The 17,311-nt window shown below is 36.2% G+C and overlaps 1 protein-coding gene across 7 annotated transcripts in view; it reads right to left on the reverse strand.

Moving 5' to 3' along the window:
* The window catches only part of NBEA (neurobeachin), a 467,531-nt gene that overhangs the window by 20,594 nt on the left and 429,626 nt on the right, over nucleotides 1-17,311 (reverse strand). For 6 of the 7 annotated variants that reach the window (XM_069012126.1, XM_069012137.1, XM_069012124.1 and 3 more), the window contains 3 exons: nucleotides 4,478-4,567; nucleotides 2,781-2,973; nucleotides 63-134 (listed from right to left, as the gene is read on the reverse strand). In XM_069012126.1, coding sequence (XP_068868227.1) covers nucleotides 63-134; nucleotides 2,781-2,973; nucleotides 4,478-4,567 — 355 coding nt within the window. The remainder of the gene's footprint in view (nucleotides 1-62; nucleotides 135-2,780; nucleotides 2,974-4,477; nucleotides 4,568-17,311) is intronic. The other variant, XM_069012118.1, reaches the window with a different exon arrangement.

The raw sequence follows: 17,311 nt of genomic DNA on the forward strand, positions 1-17,311 counted from the left end.
TAATCAATAATTCCTGAAAATGCCAATTTCAAATATATTGCTACATTTTCATCTTGACATACCAATCAATGGATCCATTTCAATTGGAAGATGATGGGCTTGATCCAAAGAGTATCCTGGGGCTCCTCGAAGGCCTACACACCAAAGGAAGAATGAAGCACACAGAAACCTTTGACACAACTTTTCTAGGTTTAAAAGTTCATTACTGGATTATTATATATTTTTTTAAAGTAACTTTTTACTCTTTGTTTTATTAATATATTAAGATTTCTTCCTCTGTGCTACAAAATATGTATTTGTTAATTCTTCTGTAATGTAAAAGTAACTATAAATATAGAATTGCCAACTTCATCACAACTTCTGCAGCCACACATATTCATTAAATAACTCATTTAAAATTGTATGACACAACCTTTTTCCTTTTACATTTGAGCAGACATCTTAGTACAGAAAATAAAGTTAATTAGATTAAACATTGTTATGAGTTTCTTACATATGGAAACCTGTATGTGACAGAAACTTGGACCTTTTCATGGATTCATCTAAAATTTTTAGCTGTAAAACTCTAGGCTACAGTAAATGTGCCACAATTATTCCTGTTAATTCTATTCTGAGCAGTCCTTAAGATGTTCAAATGTGCATAAGGGCCTACAAATTTAGTGTTATCTGCTCTCATGCACAGCTAGCATTGCTTTGGCTCTTTTGAACAGCTTCCCTGGTATATAAATCAGATTGTCACTACTGAAAACACGATTTTTGTCACAAACTGCCATGTTGCACAAGAATACCCTCTATAATAGGACATACAGATTTCTGGAGAATAAAGTCCATTTTCTACCACTGAAATAGACAGCTGGACTCCATCTGTGTCCTTGAACAACTGTTTTGAAATGTTCACTAGGTTTTTTTCCTCTCCCCCCTCTATGGCTCAGTTTAAAGGCACAGAAAGGCACAAAATTAATTTCTGGGCATAGAGCAGCGATAGGGATACACATCATAAAGTCACCCCAAGATATTCAGCTAGCTCTGCCATTTTCAGAAAGACACTGATCTGAGAAGTTCTCCTTCCCTTCTTTCTGTCTCTTCTTTCAAAACCCAAACAGTTTGGGACAGATCTTTACTGGTATTAACTTAGATTCATTCAATTGTATTATGTCTATGTAAATGGTTCTTACTGTTTATTAACTCCAAAGGTCTACATACACTCTACAACAATTGGTCTGTGCATACATTCCTGTAGATAAACCTATCCTTTAAACTACAGTTATGCTTTACTAAAACAATATTATGTCAATAGTGGGAAATTGATACCCTGTCCTGGACTAGCCTCCTGCAAAATAAACAACATTGCCAAGCAAGATGTAAAAAGTAAGAAAATCATTACAATGAGGTTTGATTCTCTAAACAGTTTCATTTTCCTCTCTTTCTATTATAATATATTTAGAAAGTATTCTTGTTTTTGCAATTTAGACCAGAGGTTTACAAATGGTGAGAAATTTAATTTGTGGTTGGTTCATGCCTTGAATTCTGAATGTTTGTAACATGACTTATGATTTACAAGAAAAACTAAAACCTTACTGTCACAGGCATCATAAAGACCCACATAACTTCAGCTAAAGGACTTCAAATGACAGATTTTAAGGAAACCCTAGAATTCCAGCATACTGCAATATTAATGAGACTAACTCCTTCACAGTAAAGCACAGTAGGAATTTTGGCTTCTCTTGACAATCTGGATGAGAAAGAACTAAATAAGCTTCCTCAAACAGAGGAGACATGAATGGTGACAGGTATAGAGTACTTTGACTGAATCCCTGAAAAATCGAGGGGAAATAATTAGGAATTAGCCAGTCAATGTTAGTCAAAGGTGTATTCAAATAACACAGGATGGTTTCTGCACCTCTGAATCATTCCTGACATTGGAATCTTCCATTGAGGACATTGCCACAAAATACTTTAAAAAAATGTTTTATTTGATTTTTTTCCCCTCTAGATTTTTCCCTTTTGTTTTAAAGAAATGGGAAAAACATCGGTTTTTTATATGTAATGTAGTTGCCCCGATAGAGTATTATAAATGTTTCCAGATATTGCAGCATAAGAGCTATCACTGCAGGAAACTACCTGAGAAAATTTAACCTGTTTGTTCCCTCATGTACCTCCTGGCCCCACCTATTTAGTGACGCCTGGAGCAGCCTTAGCATCTACATGTCCAGGTGACATGGACAGTCCTAATGGCAATATGGAGAGGTGAGCAGAAGGGCTGGAAGGGAATTTTGGGATGGCCTGTTGGATGGGCTTTTGTGAGGGAATGAGGAAACTTCTCTTCAGAATAGTCCAGTGTCCGGCTGCTTAGGCTTGCTTAGGATCCCAGATAATCCAACAGCGACCCAGGGGAAGGCTTATTACAAGATCCTGAAATCTCTCTCAAGCAGCACATAGGGATGTATGCTCTCTAGCATGCCAGTATGTATTCCTGAAACCTGGGACATACTAATATTGGCTGTGTCAAGAGCAACAGCAGTCTCCTGAAAAGCATTATATCAAAGACTGATCCTGAAGTAACCACAAATCGATTGGCTGCCATGGTGATGTGCTGCTGATAAGGAGAGTGTTTCTAGGAATGGCACCAGAGAAAACAGAAGCTGTGATTATTTGACACAAACCAGAAGAAACAATACATTTTGGTGCACAGGCAGGTGAGTGAGCTAAGTTGCACTCAAAATTAAAGCTGCATTGTTAAGGTCTTCAAATTTGAATGAAATGTGCATGTGAGAACCTACCTACTGTGTTGTGCCACCGATTGACTGCAAACAGCCTGCTGCAAGTGACAGTCACCACGGCAGGGATGGTCAGGTGGGGCAGCGTGTTGGCTGCCACATGTGTGACAGGGGAATTTGATGGGAACTTCAGCACCATGATGACATCCTGCTGCATCTGATCTTTAAACATGAGGGGGCTCTGTGGAAGGAAACACTGTTGAGTAGAAAGGAGAAGAGAGCAGAAGAAAACAGAAGGGATAACACAATTAGTGAGGAGGTCTGAGGGAAAACAAGGTTAAAAAAGAGCAGGCAAGCATGTGCACATACAGGGAAAACAACACTACCTGCGCATCTACTCTAGTGATGGAGGAGAGCAAGATCAGAAGCTATTATTGGAACATTACACGAGGATAAGTAGAGAATAGGTATGGTAAGGGTTATCATTACTGGGTGCAAAATGACCATTAGCATTAATTAGCATACAGTAAAATGTAAAATTATTCAGTAGTTAATATTCATAAAATAGAGATATCTCTTAATGAATTAATCAATTAATACATAATAAATATTAATTCTCTAAACTACAACAGTTGAAAAAAGAAATTTTAAGAGTGACTCAAAAACTCACAGATGTTTAATTTTTCTTAATGAATTCCTCATATGAAATACAGCACTTCCAAACACAGACAATTTAATTCTATGTAAAGCATATGCTTATTAAGGAGTCTGTAACTTAATAAGGTTATAATAACCTAAGCCTGTTTCCTGATTCTACAAATGACACAACTGTTTGTTCATGGACAAGGACAGTTATTGAGTACTGGTTTTAAGGATTTTTTTTTCAGCCACTGTTAAAACAAAATTAACTATTTCTAAAAGGTCAAATATTCCTTTCTGCTTATTACCTTGAATTATTAAAATATATATTCTCCATATCTTAAGAATATAAAATAAATATTATCTAAGTTTGACTTGTACACATTACTTAATACAACAACCACTTCCAGATCAATTTCCACTTCCCCAGTGTACTAGATAGAACAGTTTCCTTGTAGATAGATAAAATGATTGAAACTACTGCATGTATTACTGTTGATTTACAAAGCTTAAAAGAAATATCTAGCTCTCAGCATTTTATCAAAGGCACTCAGGGGCATAGAGATCTGTCTTGTTCAGTCTGGCTATTTCATACAATTCTTTACAAAAAGCACAGAGAGGAATGTGATGGAAATGAATTTTGGAGTTCGAATTGAAACTCAAAATATACGTTTCATTCTCCTGGGGGAATGGGTGGGAGGATTCCAGCATGATTTGAACTCCAATACTTCATTTTTGTCAAGCAGACATTGTTCATAAATCAGCCCCTAACAATGCATCCTTTAAAACAAAACAACCTACTCACTCTAAGAAAAGCCTGCAGTCATTCCCACCACTTGCAGAAACAAGAATACAAATACGTACTTAGCAAGTTTATATTTATTAAGATGAAGCCTTCTTATACAATAGCAGTAAGGAAAATCCAGGACTGTATGAAGCTACAGCTAGTCACACCTCCACCTTGCTCTGCTAGAGCTCTGTGATTTGTTGCTACCCAAAGCAAGCATGGCTGCATGGGCAGTGTGGGGCATTAAAAGTGTTGCTTTAATGAGTACTTTATGACCTACAAGGGATCCTAAGGTTCAAAGGGAATGCATTCCCAGCCGGCAGTCATGTCTCACCAGGTGCATGGCAGAGCTCCGAGGTGGATGGGGCTCAATGAGCAACTGCGATGGCGTCTGTCCAAAGTTCTGTATCTGCGCCTCCATGGCCTGCAGGCAAAGGAGAGGGACTGTCAGGAGCAATATGCATCAAGGAGAGAGGTCAACACACTGTGTGACAATGCAGGCATATCCCAAGTCAGCCATGAAAAAAGTCCAGAAAATTCACCCGGTGCTCTCCTCCCAGGCTGCAGACTCATCCAAGTGTTAGTATTTTGTAGACAAGCTTTGCTTCTCCTTTCAAGCATGCTTCAGTTAACCAACTAACCATTCTCATCTCCAGTAACTGGCATTATACGTGAAAATGTTAACCTGTGAGGACATGTAGTTCAGGTCTTGAGAGAGCTTTTGGGTTTTTTGCACTAAAAAGAACATATATACCTTAATAAAGTCCTTTGTAAGGAGGAAAGTATGAGGATCTCTAATAAAATAAGCCTCTGGAATCTTAAAGAGGGGAAAAGAAAAGAAAACTGAGAAAGAAAATTTATTTATGAAATATAATAAAAACAAAATAAGTACTATTTCAACATTAGTAGGTGAAAAAAAAAGCCAGAAACAAATCTTGTCAGGCACATTAAGACTAATGTAGAAACCTTTCCAATTTGCATACATTCATTGAATATTTATTTCATCCTTAATCTTATTGCATTTTTTCATGGGCTTTCAGGCTTCATGGTTCAGAAATGAAAACTTAGCAATTTAAATGCATTCTTCAAGACAAGTCTAATTTCAGAATAAATCTTGACTAATTCTATAGGTAGTAGAATACAGCACATATACTGAAATGTTTCTAATAAAACAGTTCATTGAAACAAAAATATATCTAAGAGATATTCTCAAAAATTTTGGCGAAAGATTGTTACTTGTAATAACAATTGTTAGAGAATATTCCTTTTTTTTCCAGACAGGTATTTATTTGACCTTGTAAAATCAAGAATAAAGCATTCATAGAAAACGAAACTGTCAGACTTTGAAATACACAGTGCATTTTGTACCCATATATGTACTGTACCCTGAACTATTGACCCTTAATATTTTTCTTGTGAGCTTTATGAATTTTTCATTGGCTACACAGAATTAACATGAAAACCCACCAAAAACTATCTTGGTAAATTTTGTTGTTTCTTTCAGACATAAAACCATAAGAAGCATGATAAATACTTCAGGATACAGAAGAATCCTTTTAATGTACATATTTTGTCATTCCTACAAGCCAATCTGTGCTTTCCTCCACTTCACAGCATAGATATAAGAACAGATGTCAGAGAGAGATTTCCTAGCAGGTCACTGATGTCCACCACTCTTAATGCCCTAGACTGACAGGTATATAATGGAATACCACAAAAAAAACATTTCCTGAAAAAGAAACATAATGCAAAGTCCAGTCAAGCAGCTGAAGGACTTTCAATGGATTGTAGCCCTAGCACATTTGATGCCATAATTATCCTGGTACAGGTGATTTCTTGTTTGTTGAGTAATTCAGAGTGAACTCCAGCCTCCAAGGCACAGACTGTTTCTTGGGAACTGGTGAGCATCTCAGGTTTTATTATCATTTAATGATGAATAAATTTATAATCACAGATTAATTTTATACCAACACATTTCTGTGGGCATATGTGTGTACATGTGTGTATGTCCATACAGCAGCTATCTATATATACAAACAGATACAAACAGTATCTCTTTATACACTATGTAAATACCTTCACTCATGCAGACATTTTTTTATACAGGAATACAAAATTCACTTCAAGTCATATAAAGATAGTATTTTCTATTACATTCAGTACTTCAGAACTGATTTGCCAGGTGAGAAGAAGGGAAAGGAACTATACTTGTTTGTGAATTTCATTTTCAAAATTAAAAATACTAATATTACCAATATCAGTATATATCAGTGCGATATATACTTTCACACATATCTGTCAATAATATTTTCAGAAAGTAATTTCCATTTTTTCTTTTTTATTTCCAAATAATTATCAAGGTTAATTAAATTCTAATTTTTGAAAGAATTCTGTGTTGAAATAAGAGTGTGAATTGTATTTGGCAGCAATAATGAAGAAAACCCAGTTCTTCCTCTCCTACCCTTTATAGTGATCCCTTAAATGATACTATGTTCTCTCACAGGAGCATAGAAATGAATTATTAATTTTTTTCAGTGCTATCCAGTTCTAATTTATACATTTACTTTCATGTTGTCCGGTCTTGGCAAATTCTGATTGTTTGGCTGTAAATTCTGCACAAGTATATTTTGCTGGCTTTCCCTCTCAGTTCAAGTAGATTTATGGAGGCAATAGAGAAGGAGAAAGAGAAATAGAATACAATAACAAACTAACATGAATTTTTCAGATTTTGAGGAATGGACACTTAAAATATAATGGTCAAAAGCAGCTGTTATTTTACAGCTGAAGATGTGTTCGTAAATGCTCACATTCTCTATGCTCCCATAATTTTAAAACATTTAAGTTAATGTCAAGTCCTTTTGTAAGCAGAACAAATGCAGAACCAAGACCTTGATACTCAGGGAATATTGAATATTTTTTGCTGGCTTGCATTTACAAGACAACTGCCTGTCCCCCACCCCATGGATAGTAATGTTATCCTTTTCAGTCAAAATACCATTTATAAAACTGACACATCTTAGAAGCATTAAATAAAATGAACAATGCTTATTAAAAAATAACCATAACATTCAGCTACTGCACTGAGACTATAGTCTGCACAACACCACTGCTGTGCACAGCTACCACTGGTATTGCTCTCTGGAGCTCACAATACTCACAAAGGACAGAAAAACCTTGTCAAAACTTAACACAGAAGATAAACATAATCACACAGAGATAAAGAGACTGGCCCAAGGGTATTCCTAATGCTGCCTCCTATCAGATAGCTTGACACAAAATGAAAAGCAGGTACAAAACAGATCTGTGAATAATAATGTAATACATTGATTTGTTTACAAGAGAACTCTGGCTGTATCTAAAATTAATCTGAAAACTGGTAAGTGTACACCATGGTTTTTCTTGAGCTGTAAATCATCAGACTTTAGATTTATTTAATGGTCTTAAACATTTCATTCTAATTAATCAATTCCTTTTCTCCCATCATATCTTGAGTATTGTGTGCAAAGTGCTACATCACTCCCTGAGACACACATTCTAGTCAATTTAATACAAATTTTAATAAAATCAAGTTTATTCTTATTTCACCTTCAAATGGCCTTCAAGCAGAAACAATATAAGTTTGGAATTCAGTGGCTGCCAGATTTAAAGCTTTCACGACAGCAAAATTGCAATTATATTAGTTTTCTCTTCCTCAATAAGGTGTTGCAGAAAAGCTATTTAGTGAGCTGATTTGAGATTCCCTACTGTTTTTAATACACATAAAATGAGATTTGTACTCTAGACACTTCAGGGAGTATCTATTAGGATATGATCATGTATTCAGAAAAATAAATTGGCTCTTAACATATTATTTGATAATAATAGGTCAGAATGAGAAAAAAATCTGTAAACTTCCTGGCAATTCCAAGTTTAAAATCAGTTGATCTTACACAAGCTAATTTATGCACTCAAGCAACACACAAAACTGCATAGGACTTAATAATAGTCATTTACCAATAATATAAAGAAATATCTATTATACATTTGCATACATTTTGGTCATGAAATCAATATATCAAATAATCAAATCTTATGAATAATACAATGATCAATATCCTCAGTGTATTTTGCTCAAAGAAAATAAATTATTGGTTTCCACATTTTATGCTTAAAGGTGGACTGTACATTCACAAGGACACTGGGATGCTGCGGGGAGGGGAGGGGAGGGGAGGGGAGGGGAGGGGAGGGGAGGGGAGGGGAGGGGAGGGGAGGGGAGGGGAGGGGAGGGGAGGAGAGGAGAGGAGAGGAGAGGAGAGGAGAGGAGAGGAGAGGAGAGGAGAGGAGAGGAGAGGAGAGGAGAGGAGAGGAGAGGAGAGGAGAGGAGAGGAGAGGAGAGGAGAGGAGAGGAGAGGAGAGGAGAGGAGAGGAGAGGAGAGGAGAGGAGAGGAGAGGAGAGGAGAGGAGAGGAGAGGAGAGGAGAGGAGAGGAGAGGAGAGGAGAGGAGAGGAGAGGAGAGGAGAGGAGAGGAGAGGAGAGATATTATTTTCTCTTAAAGCAGACCTACAATGATCACCTTGATCAACACCTGACTGCTGACCAAAAGCTAAATCATGTTGTTAAAGGCATTATCCAAAAGCCTCTTAAACACTGACAGTCTTGGGGCATCAACCACATCTCTAGGAAGCCTGCTCCAGTGGTTGATCAATCTCTCAGTAAAGAAATGCTTCCTATTGTCCAGTCTATACTTTCCCACATGCAGCTTTGAACCATTCACATGTTCTATCACTGCATACCGTGGAGAAGAAGCCATGTTCCTCTTGAGGAAGCCCTGCTGAATACATGTCTGCAGTAGGGTTTTCCCAGCAGGCTGGCTCCACCGAGGGCTGCAGACCCCAACAGTGACTGAGCTCTGCCAGCTGCACCCCTGCAACACACACCTTCTGTGGCATGGGAGCCAGTTCTCACATTCCAAAGCTGCACTGCAGCTTGCATGAAAGCATGGCAAATAGGGATGGTTGGCATATTCATTTCAGAAGCACAGGCCTAATCTAAATGCAAATGATAGAAGTGACTCATCTGAAACATCACAGAAATTAAGGTTTTGTTTGCTCTCTGACATACCTTTGCAAAAAGGGTAAGCCGTGAAGCAGTTTAGTTTTAACATACTTTTTCTCTAAAAATGTTCTTTAGAAATGCAGATAAAATCAACAAGGAAGATATTAACAGCCTGTTTCATTTGTAAAATCCCCTTTGCTGAGAGAGATGCCTGGTGATTACCTAACACAAGAAACATAAAATCATGAGCACTTTTACTATAAATTATGAAGGGAAGAAAGAAATTACTAAAAAACAGACTGTGCTGCAGATAGACAATATTTTTATTCTTATGTGAAGTACTCTTCTTTTATTAATCTTCACTGATTACCACAACGATCAGTACAGTTTCTAAAATTTTTATCTTTCTCTATGTTTTTGTTGCCTTTTTTTTTTAACATATTCAGGCTTCTTACTACTAATTCCCATAATCCTGGTTTGTTTTATTCTTTGTTACCACATTGAGGCTTTTCTATAATCCATTTTCCCCTGTGCAAGGGGACTGAGTCCAATGAAGAGTGAAAATCTCTAGGCATTTGAGAAATATGCAAAACAGAAATATGCAAAAATAGTCATCCAACACTGCCTTTCCTGGAAGTTTTTTTCATTTTTGCACACAAGTAAACATAGGAATCCTTTATGTGCTTTCCTTCCTGAGCAGCCAGAACACTCAAAAGCCCCCAAGCACCGTCTTTTTCAGAGAAAATATGATTGACAGCCCTTTGGTGGGTAGCATAAGCAGCTTGAAGTGGTTTTGTTTTGTACAAGTGGTGTGAGATATTGCTTTTTTCTTTGCATCTACAGATGTTAAGCAGCACCAATATCTTCAGGATTTTTGATAAATTGATTAAGAGTATTGAATTCCATTTTATTACTGTGTGTTTGGAGGAAAGAAGTGCCGTTGTTTAAACACAAGCAATGACTCAACTATTCCAGAGGTTTCAAACAGTCAGTTATTTAATCAGGATACTCAAGGGACTGAAAGATGGGCACTAAAATGGATTTTCTCCACAGGTCACTACTTTATTAATTTAACAATGGAGAAGGGGCATCCTTAAGCTCGTTCCCCTCACAGGAGGTATCTCATTGGATCCCGTGTGCAATTAAATGGCTCCCTAGCAGAACACCAACAACTCAAAGCTGACCTTCAGCTTCCCCCCAGAGCTGTCCACCCCTGAACTTCTTCCTCATTCCCCTGTGAAAAGAGAGAGTACTATGAAAAGAACGAGAATGTGAAATGTAAGATCGCCCATTCTCTTTCCAGGCATGAGTCACATTGGTGATCTTTGTCTCAGGGAGTGCTGCCTATTTCCTTTCACATTTACCTCATGAAGCTAATAATTGTGACACCTAGTTCTCCCCTTTCTTACCTTTGTAACTCTGCCATCCTTGCTCCTGGTACTCCAATATGCCTCTCATGAAAAAAAAAAAAAAATTTTAAACACTCTGCCAGCTTAAGCAAGCATTTGGTTAATGGGCTGCAAGTGGGAAATAAATTCAATAAATCTCACAAACAAAAACAGAGCAGATGAAGCAAAAACTCCATAAAGACGAATATCCTGCAGGCAGGACAGGTTTAGCTGAGTGTTCCTTTCATGAGAATTCTTTTATGAATTCTCTCACTAGTAAAGTTCCCATGTGCCTGAGCACAAATGCTTCCATTCCCCTGAAAATCATGGAGAACTTCCTTAGGCTGAAAAGGGCTGATATGAAGGAATTAAGCACTCCCCTCCCTTCCTAAGTATACCAGAAGGAAAAAAAAAAAGCCCTATCATTTTTCTCATTCTTGTCCCTTCCAACTCTGCCTGGAATAAAGTGTAGCAATGATGTAACAAAATTCTCCCATTAAATTACACTAAAACCTACAAAATTCTCTTCTACTCTTAAGCAAAAAGCTTTGACTCCAAATTCCTCTGACAAGGTCTATGTTGTTATAGGGGCTTCTCAGGCCAGACTGCTCATTTCATCACATTCTTTTTACAACTTTGATAAGTTCTAAAAATGTAGGTTGTGCTCCCAGTCCATGACAATTCCACTGCCTTTTCTTCCATGCTGTTTGCCTGTATACAAAGGCAAACAGGGAGCATCCCTTTGCTTCTAGAGTCCATGCTGTGCAAAACTCTAAACATAGCCTGGAACTGAAGAAATTATTATCTTTATTTGTAATTTTGTTTACAAATACATTCAAAATTATTTCTTTTTTTATTTTTTCTTTTGTATAGTCTAGCCTAGACTTGAGTATTTCAGCTGGAATGTACCTACAACAATCATCCAGTCCAACTCCCTGACCACTTCAGGGCTGAATAAAGATAAAGAAAGTTGTTAAGGGCATCGTATAAATGCCTATTAAACACTGAGAGGCTTCAGGCATTGGCCACCTCTGTAGATAGTCTGTTCCAGTGGCTGACCACACACTCAGTAAAGAAAAGCTTCCGAATTTTAAGTATAAACTTCCCCTGGCAGAGCTTTGAACCATTTTCATCTGTCCCTGACTATCAGAGGGAAGAGCTCAGCATCTCCCTCTCCACTCCTCACCTAGCTTTAGAAAGTAATGAGGTCACCCATCACACAAAGAACATTTTATTATTCTCATTTCATTCCATTATTGTCTTCAGTTGAACTATTGTATTTCTTATGTTCATGTTTGTAATTATTTCTGTCCCATACAGATTGTTAACATTTACTGAAACTCTCGTGTTCATTGATGTCATACCAAATGAAATCATTGCTCTGTCATCATTCTTCCAAATCTGTATTAAGTTTTTAAAATAAAATGTTTCTTTCTTTGATCATTAAGTTACTGAGTACAAAGACTAGAAAATATTTTACTGCTAAATTACTTTTGTAAGAGATATAATAGCATGATGCAATAATTCATCAAATATGTAACTTAATGACATAAATAGTTAAGGTTTTGAAACCTAGGCAATCAGGATTTTTTATTTTTAGATGACTGAAAATTGCCCTTAAATTGCTTTCTGATTGCTACCTAATGAGCAACCTCAGAAACAAAGATTCTTCTCCATTTGAAAAACAATTTCATCTTTTCCAAAGACATTCACTCATTTTTTTAAAAACAAAAATTTTTGTTGTTGTTTTTGGATTATAAATATTTCAGGTGACTGTCTGAAATAATTTCTTATCACCGAAATAAGGAAACACTTTCATATCCTCTTCATTATTCAGACACCAACCCTGATGGTCAGATTCAAAAGGCTAAATGGGCAAAAGCTCTGTGTGATTTGTTGGGTGAGAGGCCAGCCTAGAGGATCTTTCCCATCTGGTGCTTAGGTCTACAGAACAAACTTCTCTTTGACATCTTGATTCTTCAATGCAAATTACTAAAATGTACACCTGAAACATGGAATTTCCCTTCTGATACTACTCCTTTGCATTACTCCTTTATATGACGGTAATCAAAGCATTACAACATACAAAATTGTAGATATGTTCTAGTTTGTATTTCCAAAGCAAACCAGACCAAAAAAGCTCCATTTCCTCAATGTGACTCCTATTGTATAACTCCTGTTACTAAGAAAAAGTCCTCACTCTTAGGCCTTAGCAGGATCTGACTCTGAACATCATGTTCTAGTCTGGCCAAAATGTAGCTTTCTTCTTGAGTTTGTGTTGCTGGTTTAAAGTTTCAGGAAATTCAAGCTCTTGTTAGTACTAAAACTCCTTCAGAAGCTATTCTTGCCTGCGTCTTTCTGTCTTCTTTTTTTTAAAAAAATATCCCATTACATTCTTAGTTTTTACATAACTCTTGGCATTCCTACTCAGGAGTTTTTGCTTTTAAGCCAAGTGTTTCCATTGTGTCATCCTTTAACTAATTTATTTTTCTCTTTTGCATACGAAATACAAGCCAGGATGATGAAATCTTAATTTATGTTTTTAGATCTTTGGGATGATTGTTTGTTGGGTATTTTTTTTAAAAAGAGGAAACTTATGAAGCATACATTGCTTTTTGAAAAGGCTCCTAGGATTCTAAGTGCACTACCTCCAATAATGAATAGTTATTTCAAGGCTTTTCTAAAGTGCAGGTAAATTTGTTACATTTTCTTGAGTATGAAATAAAAAGTGCTATGAATTTTTAAATACAGGTTCTCACTGAAACCACTGCAGATTTTCAAATTCTACAAAAGATAAAAGAAATAAAAAAAAGAAATAAAAAGAGCATTTTCATTATCATCCTTTACTTGGCAGTCACTAAAATTTACAGGCATTTAAAAAAAGCCAAAAACACTGCTTCTGTCTGGGATGCTACAATTGTTTCCACATGTGAAGGGCAGTGTGTGACAGCAAGAAAGACTGAAGTTCCAGCTGTGCCAGGCTAAAAATTGCCAGTAGTACTTTTCAATATGCCATCAACTGCATTTAGAAGTCTACTAAATTTTACAAGTCAAAAGTACATAAAATAAAGTCTCGGTTTTTGTTTAGAAATGGCTAACTAGATTATACTATACAATATCTCAATGAATTCACTAGACAAAAAATAAGTCCCAAAGGTCAAGACTAAAAAATCCCATAAAGTTTAGGAATGCTGCATAATTTCTCTCCATTAACCATATCAAGAACTATCTGTTCCTATGGCAATTCCCTCATTTCTGCAAGCCTTCCAATGACTGCCTTTCTAACCCTTTTTCTTCCTCCTCCTCTGCAAAAAAAAAATGTTCCAAATGTCTATTCTATCCTTTTTCCTCTCCTTGTTTTTCATTTGTCTTCTCATGCTCCATCCCTCAAGAAGACAGGAGTTGTATAAATGCCCACCTTCCCATGCAGTTCCATTTCCCCTCCTTCATCCATCACTATCATTTCTTTTCAGACAAAGAGCTGCTCACCTGACCTGTCCAGTTAAATTCTACAGCACATGCAAGGCTTTATTCTGGATAGAACTTGATACTGCTTTTGGTTTTCCTATTATTTAAGAAGAATTTTAAAAAGATCTTAAACTCACACATCACTGATCCATCATTATTTATACTAACCAGAATGCTGAACTGAAAGCAGAAGCTAGTTATTCTGCGAAAATGAAGACAATGGTATTACACATTTATAGTCCTACAATAATAAAGTTCCAGATGCTGTGCAGGAGTGAAGATGCTACAAAAGAGAGAAGGTACTTGTGAAAAATTTCTTGTTATTTTCCTCTCCACTGAGGCAGAAGAAAGAAACTTCTACTGTTCATGAAGATCTCCTGGGGAAAAAGACATGAAGCAAACTCCAGTCTGGACAAAACAGCAAAACTGGGCATCTCTGTCCTTATTCCACAGCGTGGTCAAGAAAGAAGAAGCAGTCAGCCTGACTGCCACTCACAGCTCTCAACAGGCCAATGCAGCAAGTGAAAAAACAGCAGTATTTTTTAGGAAATGTTGGGATTGAATATTTCTGAAGGATCTCTGGCTTTCAAGAGGGATGACTATTTCATGAGCCATGAATGGTCACAGAAGCAGAAAGAGCCTGGGTTGCTGATTCCCAAACAGCTGCTAGAAAAAAAGGAAAAACTAACCAGGATGGGAACAAAATACAAGTACCCCAGGCTTGTTAAGTGTTTGGGGAGTAATTGGGATTCAAGCCAAGGAAGTAGTATTGGGCTATTTCCCATGGTTTTCAGAGATGCTTATGTCGTCCGAATAGTGCACTACCTCTTACACACTGCAAAATTTTACTCTGTGCAGATAGAAGAGAAAAAATTTTGGTGACTTCATCAGGTTTAATACTATAAATAGTAGCTCTCCTCATCTTTAGTTTTGTTTGAAACACTGTATGTTTTTAATTGTCATTTTTAGGAGCACAGAGCCCCTTAAGCATAGCCATCCTATTCATAAAAATGCAACAGTAATACCAGTAGGAGTTTTTACTGAAACTTTGAAACTTCATCCATTTTTTTTCTAATTAATATTTTTTTTCTGACTAAGAGCTTTCACAGGGCATGCTTACAGATGGTTTTAATTATGCTTTTTATTTTAAAAGCTAAGTTGTGAGCCTTAAAAATTAACAATTAAATCCTTAAAAAATAAACAATAAATGCATGTAAAGTTTCTGCAATGACAAAGCTAGTTTGGGAAGGAATGATTTTTTTAAAGAACAAAAATACTTCAGTACTTCTACCTCTTCCATGATTTTTCTGTCCATCAACTGAGTTTATCATTTTTATAAGAAAAAGTCTCAAGTTTTTTCCTTACTCTACTTCCACTTCAGCTACATTTCCCTCCTCTATACTGTCCTTTTTTTGTCTTAGGAAATGTACATACATTTGCATTTTATTCTAAATAATATAGTAAAATATTATAATATTCTAAATAATAGTAAAACTACTAGACATTTATACATTCTGTGTAACATCCTGACAAAATTTGCAATATAAGAAATAAAAAAAGGACTGTGAGTATTTAGGAAAATATTTGATTTCTGTGACCTGGTGTCAATCACATGCAAGTGGGTTTCGTTGTAGGAACTATAGCAAAATATGCTTGCTGGATAACAATCTATACATTTTAGATGCTCAGGATATTTACTGACCACAGATTTTAACCCCATTGACTTTGGCCTACTTAAGTCACCAAAGGATCAATGACTCACACAGGGTCTTAAACAAAGAGCTCCAAAGACCTGGCAATCTGGAAAGGTTTCCATCCATAATTTAACAATTAAAAAAGCCCCCTCAAACCAAATTCTACATTAATTTTTCAGAAATTAAAAATTTATAAATATAATCCAGAATTAAACAGAAAAAAACACAATAACATAGAACAGGGGTTAATGTAATCAAGGGAGGCACAGATTAATGCAGTTACTTAAAAAGCAGCTGTGTTCATATTGCTCTTAAAGATGTCACCATAACAAAACATAACAGAATAAAAGATACAGGTGAAAAAGTCACAATTTTTCCATTTTCCCACAATGTACATTCTTTGTAACAATCCATTTTCACAGTGTTTGCTCATTCTAGTTTGAGATTACCCATTTAATGAGGCTTCTACAATTTCTCTTATGAGATGTGTACAGCCAAATTATGGCCTATAGACCTTTGGAAGCTTCTTCCAGTATGTCTAAACTTTCACATCTGAATTTGACCCTGTAAATGCTAGTTAATCTGGCATCAGACCTTACAATATCCCTGTATCAGTTGGCATGAGCAACTCTCCATATTCCTGCCTTTCTGCTACACTTCTGCTTTGACTGTTATTTTCTGTCATGCTCTTGAAATCCTGTTCCTAAATCAGTCTTCTCTGTTCTCCATCACTAGGATGCTTTTCCCTGAACTCTTTGAGATCTTTTTGGTAAACCAACACAGAGAGTAACACCCCATGCTCATGAGGAAGTTCAACCAAAACATGAAAGAAAGGGGCTCTTTTAGCAACCCTGAGGCAATTTGGCCAGTAGTTGACATGAATTTGGATAATCATAAGCAGGTAGACTTTTGAACTGCTGGGGCACTGACATCTTTTATGTAGAAGTAAATAAATGAAGGTGCAAGATTAAGTCTAGAGAATATAATTGTTGTGGAAAATAAATGTTATTAATACCTCAAATAATTAGTAACTTTTGCTGCTGGAAGAATGACTTACACATTTCAGAAAGCCATTATGCAGAACATACACATCATATTTATTTCTACTTATTTTTACAATTAAGACCTTCCCCTTCCCGAAAACACAAAATAAAATGAGGAAAACAGGGAAGAAAGCAGAACAGGCCTTCTGAAAGCTGGGCAGTAATAAAAGAGGAAAGGGTACTAAATAATCAAAAAACGCATTTTAGCTGTGATTTTTTTTCTTCTTGTTTATTACTGAAATAAAACACGATGACTGAAGAAATTTTTAAAGCTTGGAAAGCAGAACAGGCTCAGTAAACCAAAGTATCTAGTATGAGTATTTTGTTCTTGTTTTATAACATAAAACTATACAAAATGAAAAAAAAAAAAAAGTGACTTCAGGTTCTACTTCTGCTTTGACAAAAAAAAAAGTCGCAAAACCCTTGAATAAAATCTCTTCTTGTTAATGAAATAAAATTAAGTAAAGAATGTGGCAGTATAACATTAGTGGGTTTCATTTTTCATCTGAACAGAAATTAGATGCAGGTTTATCTCTTTGCT

Source organism: Aphelocoma coerulescens, chromosome 1, assembly GCF_041296385.1.
Source record: "Aphelocoma coerulescens isolate FSJ_1873_10779 chromosome 1, UR_Acoe_1.0, whole genome shotgun sequence".
NCBI classification, from domain to species: Eukaryota; Metazoa; Chordata; class Aves; order Passeriformes; family Corvidae; genus Aphelocoma; species Aphelocoma coerulescens.